The sequence below is a fragment of the Zeus faber genome (genome assembly GCF_960531495.2).
Source record: "Zeus faber genome assembly, chromosome: 19".
Taxonomy (NCBI): Eukaryota; Metazoa; Chordata; class Actinopteri; order Zeiformes; family Zeidae; genus Zeus; species Zeus faber.
Window position 1 is genome coordinate 9,422,863 of NC_137206.1, and position 15,658 is coordinate 9,438,520.

The window sequence follows — 15,658 nt, forward strand, 5'->3', positions numbered from 1 at the left end:
TCAATCCTCCCATTTTGTCGCACTTCTCCTTCCCGGCGTCCTCTGGGTTTTTATTCCTTATTTTTTTATTTTTTTATTTTAACCTTTAAAAATAAAATAGCCACGCGTCTCCACTGGTGATGGAAGAAAATAAAAACACACACACTTTTTTTGTGTGTGTTTTTATTGTAACAAAAACGAAACGAAAGGGTTAATGCTGCATTGGTTCGCCCTCGGAAATCAGCATGTCAGAGTCGGTGGACCGCGCTCCCGAGCCACTGGGTGTTTCGTTGCCTCTGTTCGGGGGCCACCCGCGAGAAACGGGTTTTCTTTTGGCAAAGCTGCACTTTGGACCGAAGACGCGCTTTCCAATATAACGTAACGCAAAAGATCACGTTCTTCGCCGCGGACGGTCCGCGGTCTCGCCAGCTCTGTCCGCTCGGTAACCCCCCCCCCCCACCCCCGCCAGACCGGTTTGCCACGAAATTTTGACTTAAATGGCCTTTCCTCCCCCCCCTGCCCCGTTTTTCCCCAAGGGGAAGTTGATTTTTTCCGAGTTGCGATGTCGATGGAATGCAGCACGAAACTGGGCGGGGTGACGTCCCAGCGGCGGCGGCGGCACCGCGCATAGTGGCGAAAGATAAGACGGGTTTTTTTTTTTTTTACTGAATCGGTTCCCGACGAGTCACTCAGTAATAATAATAATAATAATAATAATAATAATAATAATAATAATAATAATAAAAATAAAAAAAGAGTCCTTCCATTTTTCTGATTATCCTTTTTTGTTTGTTTGGTTTGTTTTCCTGACTGACGCGGGTGAGTGAGGGAGGACATCCGCTGAACGAAGAACGAAAGTCAAAGGGGTCGTTTGCCGTCGAGTTACGAACGGAATGACCGAACAAAAAAAAAGATTTTAATTCTCTCGACAATCTTTTTTTTTTTAATTTTTATTTTTTTTAGGGGGAAGAACGCAAAACTGTGGGCCGCAGGAAATCGAGATTTTTTTTTTTAATTTGTCACATACGTATACATACTTTCATACATATATGCAGTGAAATGTAATGTAAATCTTGATGCAAGTGTGAATCCCCCCCCCCCCCCCAAAAAAAATAATCCCTGTCTTCAAATGATTCATTATGGTGGAATGCGAAAGTGTAAATCAGTCATATTCAACATGAATAACACCAGACGCCTTGATGCTCTCGCTCTTTTTTTTTCCCCGGAATGACTCCCGACACCTGGGCTGTTGAAAAATAAATAAACGAATAAATCGACGAAGGCTTCGTTCGCCGCGAACGAATCGCTCGCCAGTCTCGCGTCACTACAGCGGCGGCGGGCAGCGCCGCGCAGAGCGGCTGCAACATCACTCGAACCCTGAACACGACGCAGCGCGCTGCCGCTGCCGGTGCCGGTGCCGGTGCTGGCCGCGAGAACCGTCCCGGCGGAGCCGACACAGCCCGTGTCCACAAATAAACGCCTCGTCTGCCTTCACCGTAGGGGTGGAGCGCAGGAACCGCACCGGCAGTATGCCCGTCATGTAGCCCGTCGGCGCTGCGGAACCGTAGCCAGACTCGGGCGGTTAAAGGATCGAATGGTGCATTTGAGATTTGGCTTATTTTTTTTTAAATATATATATATATATTTAAAGGACTAGATTGCCTTGACTTTATTTATTTCATAAATTATCATTTTTTTAAATAACACTAAAAGGGGCTGCTAGATGACACACCGCCGCGCGGAGCCATCGAAACCATGCACCGCAGCGGGGCCCCGGGCGCAGGTGGATGGCCGACCTGACGCTCGCCGGCGGGAGCCCTGAATCAACGAACAGCCCTCAAACAAACACCCAGACCGACCGATCGACGGCGGCGACGGGCGGAGCCATGCTTCCCGGGGTCGGCGTGTTCGGCACCAGCCTGACGGCCAGGGTGATCGTGCCGCTGCTGAAGAAGGAGGGCTTCGCCGTCACGGCGCTGTGGGGCCGGACCCCGGAGGAGGCCGAGGAGCTGGCCCGGGACATGGACGTCCCCTTCTACACCAGCCGCATCGACGACGTGCTGCTGCACCAGGACGTGGACCTGGTGTGCGTCAACCTGCCGCCGCCTCTGACCCGACAGATCGCCGTCAAAACACTAGGTGGGTCTTTTCGGGGGGAGGAACGCTGCCTCCAACTTTCTTTTTTTATTCTTAATTTTATTTTAAATTGCAGCCTGCGGGGTTACTAGGCCAGTATGATCGGGACCGTCAACCAGTTTGCGACGAGAGACACTCTTAAAGCAGGCGTATCAAAGAGACGGCCCGCGGGCCAAATTCGGCCGCAGAGGGTTGCGGATCCAGCCCGTGGGACGATTGGGAGGGAAAGGAAAAAAAAAAAAATGTAATTCATCAATGTTATCATCACATTCAGTTATCATCTATATTTGGCCACGTATGTGAGTGCAGGTTGATAAGCCCCACTATAATTTTACGCTGCATTTTGACCCTCAACCGACGACGAGTTTGGCGAGCCCACTCTCCAGGTGTAGTACTGTATAGGATAGCGATGCTCAACCTTTTTCCACATCAGGGACCTTGAATTTGATAACAATTGGACGCTCGCACGGACCAACTCGGCGAAGGTTTTGTCTCCCGCGCCCCAATCTGAGAAGAACTTTTTTTTTCATGGTAAGCAGCCAGTAATTCCCAATACTTTAATAAGGGAAGATGACAGCGAAACTATGATCGAAACAGCGGTCATTGTACAATGTCTGATGACGTTGACGTCATCTGAGTGAAATAATGGAGAAGTTGAGCTGTATCATTTTGCTGTGGACTTGCTCTTGAAGGAGCCTTGGGCATCGCCTGACCCCACGTTGAGAACCAGGCTATGTCCTCTCCATCGGGGCAGGTGTGGCCGACCTTTAAGTGAGGACTGTAGATGACGAGCCCGTAGTCAACAAATCCCAGCTCTCAGACTGCATTTAGCTGCTGGCTGGAAGATGCTTGTGCTTTTGTTTTTGCATCCCAAATCTGGAGCGGTACGGGCTACTTCGGAGACGACGACTAAAAGAGTGGCGGCTTGTTGGCGCCGCTGTGGCGCGTCCTCGTCCGCCAAAGAGGATTCGTCCTCGAGGTTTGACAGTGAATCGCAGTTGACCCGTGAGAAATAATGGGTCCAAAGAAACTTGAAGTAGAGCGAGAAAGGTGGACCAAATGTCCGCCAAGACGGCATCTTTTCTGCCCAACTCTCTCATTGAGCAGGAGGAATTCAACTCACTCTTTGGTTGTCAACGAATCCTCGACATTATTTCAGACATAGTCATGGAAAGAATACCATCGACAACAACCCTGGTGGTGAGGAGAGTCCAGGGGGTTTCTGTAAGTTGGGTGGGCTTCTTGGGTTTCCATTTGGGAGAACTTGGCTCTCCCGTTTCCGCCCTTCTATTTAGGGGAACACCTTTGAGTGTTTGGTGTGTTCTTGGTTAGACTGACCCGATACCGATACAGGTATCCCGACTAAAATCGCATTAGTTTTTTTGGTACGTGGTTATTCCTGACAGGGTTAGAGCATGTGTGAGGCGCGTGTGAGGGTGACGAGCATTAGCTGCTGGGGGGTGGGGAGTGGCGGAGGTGGGCAGGGAAGGAATGGAATGGAACGGTTGAGGAGCGAGACGGGAGTCATATGTCACGCTGGATAAATCATAAGCTGTGCGGCCAGACTGGGCTGACTAGTGTGTAAAAGAGGTGGTTTCCAGGTCCGTAGTGGTGGACGTGCGTGCAATCGCGAGAGCCTCACCAGTCCAGCCTGTTGAGTAAAACATGAGATTGCCGTTGTTGTCGTTTAGTGTCGAACCTGGCTGTAAACATGGTTTGACAGAGGGCTAATTAGCGGGGACAGGAAATTTGGCTTGACATTACTAAGATGAATGAACTGTCTTATTGGTTCATTTTATGCCACTATCATAATATGAGCTTATAGTGGTGTAATAATACATGTCTACTAGAGGATTGGAAGCGTACCCCAACTGATGGAAACGAAGCCAACTCACATTCTAATTACTGTGACATTGCTGACATCGATTAAAAAAAAATCCCCTTTATTTAGGATGAAAACATCATGGCGGTTGAGTCTAACGATGTTACCGTGAGATTGAGATCTGCTCAAATGAGTGTGATCAGATGGCGATGTAATCGTTTTGACGGCTCTAGTCACCACAGTGTTAATGTACTTCTTAGTACACAAACTAACTGGAAATCCGTCCTTTGATATTAAGAAATAAAAGACTCAAAATAAAGGAGAAATAGACCTATAGAAGCAATTTGGGCTGGGGAAAAAAAAAGAAGACATTTTTAGACAAGCGTTTTGGTTATAATCTTATTTCTGATCCTATCTATTATCCTATGATCTTATTTTCAGGCCATGGGCACGAAATTGGTCGTCATCAGTGTGGTTTAAAGCCACGCTAAGTAAATTCGGAGCAAAACAAACACGCCCTCATAACAAAATGTAACCCTTTTACGATTGACTTTACGGCTTCAAGTGGCTGGGTGATCCTCAGTGTAAACATGTAGGTTGTGTTTTTGGGCACAGCTACCCCCGAGGTCTATTCATTTCCACAAGGCTGTTGTCTTGTTTGCTTTTGCAAATACCGGCGCGGAGTGGCATTGTCATTAAATAATATGGACGGGCTTTAGGCCGCCGTGGCCGATGTTTGTTTAGTCCTTGTTGAAGCTATGTTGATATCACCACACACACACACACACACACACACACACACACACACACACACACACACACACTATGTTTGTTCTGCGTCTGCAACTCTCATTTTGAAAGACACAACGCAATATTGACCCACTTCTCTCTCAACATGAATCTCCTCCTCCACAGTGTCGCACCCTTCCGCCAGCGCTGCCAAGCGGCCCACATGGCTCCGTTTGAAGCTTTTCCGCGTCTCGTCGGAAGCGTTTCAGAAAGTGAGCGCGACCCGAGCGAACGCCCACCCACAGCCGTTCCTTTTTCCCCTTTTTTTATCCAGACTCGGCCGTTTCAGGGCCGCCGGCTCCGTCCCATCCGTCCTTTGGCCCGGATCGGCCGTACGGGGCCCCGTATGGGCCGTACGGAGCTGTACGCCGGCGACCCAAGTTCGAGATGCAGATTTGCCGAGTCCCAGTTAGAAAAAGGCGAGCCGGTACGAGGGCAAGGCCGACTTCCTCTTTCGCCCGGGGTGTGCGAGGTGATGGCTAATCTGGCCATCGCGAGCCCTTTGTTTAACCTCGTGCTCGAGGTTGATAAGTCTAATCAGGGCTCTCTCTCGCCATGGGAATGTGGATTTGGGAAGTGAAGGAATTCGCCTGAACGTTTTCCAGCACTAATATTGTTTCATCCCTTTGGGGAGAAAACGACGTAAATCAAATGAATGGTGATCACATTTGTATTTTTTATTGGAAGGACGGTGTGGACGTCAGAGAGGAGGGGGAAAAAAACAATCGGCACGTGTTCATTCAGCTTTTACCCGAGTTGGTGGCTGGTACTGCGTTTCACCCCGCAGCGAAACCAGTCGTTCAAACCAGTCATTCTTGCTCCGCCGTGTCTTTTACCAGGATTTATTTTCTCCTTTTCCTCTTCCTCCTATTTTGGCGCTTCGCAGGCGCCTTCTGACTTCGGACACTATTTCTCTGGGCGTTGCGTTGCGGTGGGAGCCAGACCGGGAGAGACGAGCGTCAGAGCGCACACACATGCACACACCCATTATTGCCGTTGTTGGACTGATAGTAAATACACCTGGTAAGTGAGGACCCATGTTCCTGGTGCACTTCGAAACCAAAGAAATTGTCAATTCGGAGACCGGTCCTCTCAAGTATAGGCACACACGCGCACACACACACGCACACACACACGCACGCACACACACTGGTGAGCTCTCTGCATTTCTTCGCAATTTGTGAAGCAAGAAAATTTGTAACTCCTTTGCTCCCTTTCGTTATTTGTATTAATTTGTTGGAATATACAATGGCATATCCGAGGCCTGTGAAATTAAAACCGACGCTTCATGAGCGCCAGAGCCTCGTCGATGAAAGCCAAGTTTGTGTGATTATTAAAAGAAAAAAAAAGAAAAAATTTAAATACAAAAATTTGCCTATGAATAAGTTATGATTTTGACACTGGCCCAGTGAAATGTGGCCTCGCTGGGATCAGAGCTCCAGATGAAGATGATGATGATGATGTCACACGGGTGCAGATCCTCATTTCACATCAGCTTATTTTGGCCTGTATTGGTTTCAGACGGATGTAAGAGAACGTTAAGAAATGAGAAATTGAGAAATTATAGTGTGTGTATATACTGTATAGTAAAGATAATAAAGATGACCTTTTCCTTTGAATATATAGATAATTCCCAACTAGATGAGACAAAAGAAAAAAATCTGGTCAGTAAAAAGGGATTCCATGTGTAAAAACATGAACTGTTTAATAAAGCACCTTACAGCTGCTCTGGAGAACCTTGGTCTCATTTCACCGCAGAGCTGCAGGGTTCAGGTGTGTGTGTGTGTGTGTGTGTGTGTGTGTGTGTGTGTGTGTGTGTGTGTGTGTGTGTGTGTGTGTGTGTGTGTGTGTGTGTGTGTGTGTGTGTGTGTGTGTGTGTGTGTGTGTGTGTGCAAACCATATGTATGTGTTGGGGTCTGAGACGTTGACTATAATGTAACACAAGCAACGGGGTTAGGTGCCCTTTTTATGCACTTTTGTTTTGTAAGTAAGAGAAGGAAGAGAGAGAGAGATGACAGTCAAAGTGTGTGTGCGTGAAGGCCAACTGACGCACACGTATGTGCTCACACCTACACATTCCTCTTTTTTGCACTGAACTTTTGCAGAACTTTCCACTTATGAGCAAGACCTGCAGTAAGGGCTAAAGTGTGTGTGTGTGTGTGTGTGTGTGTGTGTGTGTGTGTGTGTGTGTGTGTGTGTGTGTGTGTGTGTGTGTGTGTGTGTGTGTGTGTGTGTGTGTGTGTGTGTGTGTGTGTGTGTGTGTGTGGTGCTTTACTAAGAACTCGTCTCCGAATTTTCTGGTTTAGAAGTGCACCAGAAACATGGGTTCTCACTAACCAGATGTACTGTATTTACTTGGACCTCACTTGTGTGTGTGTGTCTGTGTTTGTGTATCTGTGTGTGTGTGTTGTTCGAGAAGCATTTCTCAAGGCCTGGGGGTGGGGCGGGGGGTCTCCCATCTTGGAACGATGCGGTGCTACTTTACACAGAAAAAGAGAGAGAGAGATACAGAGACTCGCCCTATGTCTTGTCTATCAGTGTCTGTATTTGAAATACATAATAATACGTAATTGATATGCTATCCATTTCTACACACTGGGACAAAGCATATCAACAGTATATCTGATATTAATGTGACCTCTGAGTCATCTCTACTGTCTGTCTGTCTGTCTGTGTCTCTCTCTCTCTGTCTCTCTCTCTCACTCTCTCATCCAGATCGGGCCGTCTAAGAATAGCATTGTCACACGCTGATAATGTCCTCCGGGCAAACTCAACCCCAACCCAACCCCCCCATGATATAAAAAGATTGTGGTTCAAAGTAAATGTTTTTTTTTTTCCTTTCCCCCTCTGTGGAGGCACAAGATTCTGGATTTCTGGCTCTCACACATCCCCGTGTGGAAGGAATAAACGGCGTCAGTGGAGACAGTCAGTGGAATATCAAATAAAACCCAGATTTCCTACCACTCTGCTGACTTATCAGGCACACGACCAGGAGGAGGAAGATGCTGTTTAGACCTTCATCGTGAAGGCCACAGGTCCCCACGACCGACGCAGTCACGCAGCCGCCGCTCCTCAAATGATATGACCTCTTGTATTAGATGATATAAGCTCAGTAATCAAGGAATTGGAAGTTCCAATGAGCGATTGCCTGGATTCTAATTTAGCACAACGTTTCTAGTTGTATGTAAGTAGAGTGATAAACATGCCGCTTTCTGAGAGGGAGGGAGGGAGAGAGAGAGAGAGAGAGAGCTCCCTGGGCTGCCACGGGTGTCCATTAACATGCCAATAGCCGCCAGTTGAATGACTGATTGTGTGTTTGATTGAGAGGAGGAGGGAGGTAGAGGAGGACAGAGAGAGAGATGAAGTCAGAATAGGAAGGAAAGGGTAAGGCCTTGGAAGGTCCTGTCAATTGGCCTTTTGTCAACCCCTCCCCACCCCCTTTTTGCTATAGTCACGTTGCGTCGCATCCGAACTTGGGGGAGGCGGAGGAGAGGGACAGGCTGTGGATGAGAACCCGCACCATCCTAAATTCAGGATGGGAGTTATCCAAAAGAGGAACCGCCCTTGAACGTGAATCAGATTCGAGTTCAGTCACTCGCGGCGGCGTACCGCTCCGGGTATCCGGACGCCCGGGACCCGGTGAACCGCGCGGGGATCTCAGGCCGGCGTGCCTCGCCTTCGCCCGTGTGCCGTGATGCAACTGTTTGCCGCGCTGCCCTTGTTAAGACACGCGGCTTTCGCAATCGCTGTGATCACACCTCCGCCCCCGAGAGTCTCTGAAACACACCCTTGCGGTGTGTCGAAACAATTCAAATTATGTCCCCGGAGCTTTACCCCCGTGTAGATTGGAGTATCTCAGCCCTGGAGTGAATACTGGCCCCGGCGTTTAGTGTGATTGAACTCGATCCCGCCCGTGTCCCCTTTTGTGTCCCGCTTTGATCATTTTGCGCCGCGTGCTCCTGAGGTGCGCCTGCTTCACGGCGAACCGGCGGCTCGGATATCCTCCTCGCACCGCTGTGTTTTGAGAGCAGGCCGGCGCATGCTCCCTAATTGGCCGTCGGGGGGAGTGAGGACGAAAGGAGGGCGGCACGGACCAGAGCTGCAGAGGCTTAAACGTTAGAGCTGCGTGTCTGGGAAAATTACCAACTTTTCATATATATATATATATATATATATATATATATATATATATACACTACTCACAAAAAGTTAGGGATACTTGGCTTTCGGGTGACATTTATGGAAAATGTAAAAAGTTCATGCTACAGTGATATATCATGAAAGTAGGGCATTGTAGAAGTAAGGCAAGTAGAAGCATGCAATGGTGATTTCCTCATCTCAAACAATTTATTGAAACAAAAGCCAACAACAGCGTTGGGTTTACCACAACAAAAAACGTCAACGTCTCAATAACTTGTCATGTGCCCTTGAGCATCAAGTACAGCTTGACAACGACGTCTCATGTTGTTCATTAGTCGACTTATTGTCCGCTGAGGCATGGCACCCCACTCTTCTTGAAGGGCGGCCCTCAGGTCACTGAGGTTCTGGGGTACAGAGTGACGAGCCTTTACACAGCGACTCAGCTGATAGCCATAGAAAATCTGGAGAAAGTGCAGGCCACTCCATTTGAGGTGCCCCAGTCTCCAACAGCCATTCCCTAATGATACAACCTCGGTGAGCTGGAGCATTGTCGTCCATGAAGATGAAATGAGGCCTGTGTTGTCATGCAGGGGCACAATGACTGGATTAATGATGTTATTCAGGTACTATGGGCTTGTCACTGTACCATTCACAAAGTGTAGGGCAGTTCTGTATTGACTAGACACACCTGCCCACACTGTAACACCACCACCACCAAAGGCTCGTCTGGTGACAACAGTGGCTGATGCATAGCGCCCTCCTTGACGTCTCCAACATCGTTGGCTGCCATCAGTTCTGCTCAACGTGAATCGACTTTCATCAGAGAACAGCACTGAGGCCCACTGGTCCCTCGTCCAGCGTCAATGCTCCCCGTGCAAGACGCGTGTCTAGCACGCAGACCACGCTGATGGAAACGGTTTTGAATGGTCTGACGTGACACTTGGGTGCCTCTCACCTCCCTTAAATGTGCCTGGAGTTGAGTGGCATTCATCATCTGGTTGCGCAGAGCACTGTTCACAATGAAGCGCTCATCAGTGTGGGATGTGGCCAAAGGACGTCCACTTCTATGCCTTTCTGTGACTCTTCCAGTGTCTCTGTATCTCTTGCATCCTGCTGATGACTCTCTGTGACACTCTAAGCTCAGCGGCCACTTCCCTCTGAGAACATCCTGTTTGAAGCCTCGCAATGGCGAGGTACTGTTGATCAGTTGTTAGGTGTCGTATTGGTCTCATGATGTCAAAATGTGAACAGCATGATGGAGAGGACTGTTTAAATACCAATTCTAATTGAACCAGGAAATGTATTGGTCGATTCATGGATCAAACACATTGTTGTGAATTTTGCCGTTGAGCTCCTTGTTAGAGAACAGCAAGTTGTGCAAGAAGTACTGAAACATTGAACAGCTGGACATGTGCATTCAAAAGTTTAGAGAAGGTCAAATTAAGTTCACCTGTAAAGGTTATAGTGCATTTTATCTTCATCCTGAAATTTTACCCGAAAGCCGAATATCCCTGTGTGTGTGTGTGTGTGTGTGTGTGTGTGTGTGTGTGTGTGTGTGTGTGTGTGTGTGTGTGTGTGTGTGTGTGTGTGTGTGTGTGTGTGTGTGTGTGTGTGTGTGTGTGTGTGTGTGTGTGTGTGTGTGTGTGTGCACCATACGGTGGAAATACTCCGTGCAAAAGGAAATAGAAGGGGAAGCATGTTTCCATTTGAGCTCACTATGAACCCATAGCATCAACTGAGACTTTTTAGAGGCCAATTTAAAAGAAAATGTGTGAGAATGATGGCATGCCTTCTATAGAGAAGTGTTATTTGTTTGAGACGTTGCACAAATAAATATGTTATTTAACCCATTTGTGCTCCCCTGCTCAGAGCCAAATGCAAAATACTATTTAATGCTATTTAATAGGGCCCCTAGTCGTGCAGAGGAGGGCAGTCAAAACTACAATATCCCCAATTGCTATAAATAGGAACAAAAAACCTTTTAAAAATATTGTTTAGATTAAAAAAAAAAAAAAAAAAAAGATGCTAAGATAAAAAGTGTTACAGGAAGTCATATTTTGGTTTTACCGCAGCAAACCGTTTTTCACTTCCGTGTGTGTGTGCCTGCGTGCGTGCGTTGTATGGAAATTGATTTGTGTGAACAAGTCGACAATCCGTGTGTAAATGAGTAATCTGTAAATACAAAACATCTTCCACAAATACAAAAAAAAAGATTTGTAAACCCCAAAAATATTTTGCGAATATATATATATATATATATATATATATATATATATATATATATATATATATATATATATATTACATTAGGTAACATTAGGTCAATTGTCCCCTTTAGGTGTTCCATCTGATGGTCGTTCATGGACTGTGGATACGTGAACTACGTGTCCTGCAGCTAGATGACCCATGGCCTCCCAGATAATGTATGGGATCTGTAATCCCTGTGTAACAATAACCAAAAATCACACTTAAATTTTTTCTATTCTTAATACTGATCTTCTGCTGTAATTTACTGTTATATATGTAAATATAAGTACTACATAGAAGTCGACATACGTATTGTACATATTCCTATATCCACATATTCCTACATACCCTTAAGACTGCATGCTCCTACTTTACTAAATGACAAGCATCAGCAGGCATGATACATGTGGATTTTCGTTCGGACTGGCTGAAAATTTGTCTGAAAACCCGGTGTGTGTAAAATTAAAATCCACATGTGTAAAAATTAATCCTTGTGTGTAAAAATAAATCCACATGTGTAAAAAAAACAAACAAACAACTAATCCACATATGTTTTTTATTTGCTAAATATTTTAATGAGTTTTACTAATCTCTTGTTTCGTATTTGTGGAAGGTGTTTTATATTTACAGGTTAAACATTTACGCACGGATTGTCGATCTGTTCACACAAATAATTTTGAGACAAATCTATCTCCATCGTGTTCCGCTGGGGAGTCGAGGAGTGTCAAACAGGTTTCGGGACAAATTTGTATTAGAAAATATGTAAACATTACACTGACACTCCTGTTGGGAAATCAATGTCATGTTCAGACTTAATACGAGATGCCCTCAGGAATGTCCATTCTATTCCGTTTGAAGCGTTTATTTGTGCCCCCAAAAATACTTAAGAGCCCTCCAGATTTGGCACCTGCTTGTCGAGCTGCTCTGTGTTGCTATGGTAACACCTACGGCCCTTCCCTGCCAGTGGAAAATGACTTACCAAGAGCTGCACCGATCTTCTTAATTCTCCTTTGCTCTGTGTCCCGGGGATGTCAGCATATATTTTAAAATATTTTTTTTCTTCTGATAAGCCGCGAAGGTTCATCGGAAGGACAGCGGCGATGTGTATTTCTTTTTTTATTTTTTATTTATTTTTATTTTTTTGTTTTCCCCCCGAAGCCTTTGTCTGTCCGAATGTAAACTGACTGGATTGAGGATTGATGAATTGGTGTGGCCAACAGTTTTCAACGACGGACATTGTTGCTTCTGTTAATATTTACATAGACACACGGGGCAAACAACACACCACCCACAAATGCATTATTTGCGGCTCCGTCAAAAATTGTTTGTTTTGTTTGGAGGGAAGAAAAAAAACTCGACTGAATGCGTTATGTAATTGGCATCGGGCCCTCGACTCCTCCACCCCCCCCCCCCCCATTCTCTCGCGGGGCCATCACATCGGGGGCATTGCAGCTAACTTAGTCACAGAGCAGAGCCGGGCTGGATCTAAATACTTAGCCATGCAACAGTCACTTGACCAGCCAGTCCGCTAGCATATCCGTCATATCAGGCGGCCAAAGCCAGCTAATCACACAGCTGTGCTCCCTCCCAGGCATCTGGCTCTGAGAGCTTGCCCGAATATCTAAGGAAATCCTTTTAAAAGAGTAGAATTACAAGCTGGTTAGCCAGGCCAGCCGGACAGCCGTACCATCCGTCCGTCATCTGTGTCGGCCCATCAGCCAAGCGGCCAAAGCGGTAGGTGTGCCAGCCTTCGGTCTTAAATCTTCCTATTAAACAGGCGGGAGGCCAGCTGGTTGCCACGGCGACCGTTCAGCATCAGTCGGCCAACCTAGAGAACCAGAGCAGGAACTGGGGAGCAGTTAAAGCAGCACTGACGGCTATGCCATTGTTCGACTATCAAGCCTTGATTTGTAAAGGAAAAACAAGAAGTAACTTTTATTTGGACATTATAAAATATAAATAATAACAAAAAACTAGACTTCAGAATAATAAACAATAAGTACTTAATATTACACTGCTTTTAAGTTACTCACCAAAATAAGTGCAGAAAAACGGATGCTGTTTTTGCCAGAGGGGAACGCTGGTAGTGAAAGGCAAGTTACTACCTGCAGCCCTGCAGCTCCGATCACAGCAATATTTTCTCCAAACAAAGCAAATAAAAACTTGAGATGTATTTGTGGGAGTCTCTACCAACATGTACAGGTTTAGGAAGGGAGACAGAGTCGTTTAGGCAATGGAGCGCCGACATGGCGAGGATTTTATTCATCAAGATAACAAAGGCTCGCTGGCAAAACAGGAAGATAAAACAAAAGGGATTAACAGATCTTGTTTCTCGAACAACATAGATAGAACCAGACAGAACAACAGAGACGAAAACCCTCCCAGCTGGGTCCGACCAATCAGCGCTGACGAGGCTGATTGGGCAGACCTGGTAAAGCTGCACCGCCATGGAGCCAAGTCCCTTGCAGATGTGGCCTAACCACGCCCCCTCATCTGCCACATACCCCCACCGCCCAAGAGCTAGGTATCAATGGGTGATCCGCACATTGGTATCCTCAATGCCATGGAGCCACCGCAGCGGAGCTTGGTCCGAACAGAGGGCGAAAGGGCGCCCCAGGAGGTAGTACCGGAGGGCCCGACCCCCACTTGATGGCCAGACACTCATTCTTCACGGTGCTGTACTTGGACTCCTGCTATGAGAGCTTCCGGCTGATGTACAGCACCAGTCGGTCAAGCCCCCAACCTGCTGGGACAACACTGCCCCCAGCCCTCAGTCCGATGCGTCAGTCTGCAAACAGAAAGGGAGAGAAAAGTTGGCGTATCCAGCACTGGCTTCCCACAGAGAGCTGATTTTACTTTCTCACACGCCTGCTGGCACACGTCCGTCCACTGGACCGGATCTGGCGCACCTTTTAGAGTTAAATCAGACAAAGGGCTGGTCAGTGCCGAAATGTCGGCTACAAACCTTCTGTAGTAACCTGCCAGCTCTAAGAAGCGCTTTACCTCCTCCCTGGTCTTAGGTCTCGGACTGTTCGCGCCCGCCGCCTCTTTTATCTATCTGGGGCCGGACCAGTCCTCCACCCAAGTGGTACCCCAGATATCGTACCTCCCCTCGCCCAACCGCACACTTCTTAGGGTTGGCGGTGAGCCCCGCCCGCCTCAGGGACTTGAGTACTGCCCCCACACGCTGCATTCTCCGCTCCCAGGTGTCACTGTATAATAACGTCATCTAATTAGGCGGTGGCATATGCTGTGTGCGGGCGCAGAACCCGGTCCATGAGTCTCTGAAAGGTGTCTGGGGCCCTGAACAACCCAAACGGAAGCGTCACAAATTGGTACAACCCCTGTGGAGTGGAGAAAGCCGATTTCCCCTTGGCCTCTGGCGACAAGAGAATCTGCCAGTAGCCCTTGGTTAAATCCGGTGTCGTAAAAAACAGAGCCGTGTCTAACCAGTCAAGGAGTTCGTTGTCCTGGGGCATGGGATACGCATTGAATTTCGCCACCGCGTTCACCGTTTGGTAGTCTACACAGAAGCGGGCCGACCCATCTGGCTTACCTACCAGCACGATGGGACTACACCAGAGCACCGTTGTGGCCAGACACACAGACGCCGCCTCCTTCCTCTGCTTTAGGAGGTTCAGGTGATAGATCTGCATCACCCTGCCCGGCAGACGATTGAGAGAGTTTGTTTCTTGCAGTCGCGCTCAGGACTCATGCGCCTCACGCTCCCCACCGAAAGTCAGAACAACACATATGGAAACTCTCCCAGCTGGGTCCGACCAATCGGCTGACTGGGCAGAACCGGGAAAGCTGCGGCGCCACAGAGCCAAGCCAGCCCTGTCCCTTGCAGACGTGGCTCAACCACGCCCCCTCGTCTACAACAGTGTTTAATTTATTTTGTTTCCTGCTGCTGCTCTGCTGTGGTGCAGATCGCAGATCCCTCCTGAAAAAAATCCCGCCCGCGTTCTCACGGTCCGGCTGCAAATGCTGCGCTGCGCAGCACGGTCTGGAAACCGGTGTTTGGGAACCTCACCTGCGCCAGAGGACATTCCGTTGATGATGGTTGGGTTAATTTTACCACTTTTATCACCACACATGTGGAATTACTGGACATTCTGGTCATTTTGATAGATTTTTCGATTTTGGATCGGAATCGTGACACCCCTAATATTGTCGATCGAGAGAAAAAAGGGTCCTAGCAATGTACATCTTGGAGGAAGATCACCAACACTTGTGTACATCGATTGCGTACAAAATCCCAAACAACGTCTGTGAGGACCTGGGTACTGAGGACCTTTCACGGACATGACTTCCGCTCTTAAAATGCAAAATACGTGTTTTGCATAAATTTCTGGACACAGTTTTTTTCCTGGTGCTGTTTGAGTACACACCGGCTACACTGGTGCTCGCAGCTTCCAGTGTGTGTGTTTATTGCAGGGCACACTGGTTGAGCAGGGCCTTTGGATTCTGTCGTTTTCCAGTACAGTCCAAAGAGCGCTAAAGTTATCACTGCCTTCACTTTAGTCGCTTTTATTTATTTTTTTG

At 47.5% G+C, this 15,658-nt stretch overlaps 1 protein-coding gene across 2 annotated transcripts in view; it reads left to right on the forward strand.

The window, feature by feature from the left end:
- The first annotated feature begins 1,362 nt into the window (after positions 1–1,362).
- gfod1 (glucose-fructose oxidoreductase domain containing 1) overlaps positions 1,363–15,658 on the forward strand; it is a 28,020-nt gene continuing 13,724 nt past the window's right edge. The window contains exons 1-2 of one of the 2 annotated variants that reach the window (XM_080020511.1): positions 1,363–1,576; positions 1,693–2,118. In XM_080020511.1, the coding sequence (XP_079876637.1) occupies positions 1,767–2,118 (352 nt within the window). In that variant the 5' untranslated portion in view covers positions 1,363–1,576; positions 1,693–1,766. Of the gene's footprint in view, positions 2,119–15,658 lie in introns of both variants that reach the window. The other variant, XM_080020512.1, reaches the window with a different exon arrangement.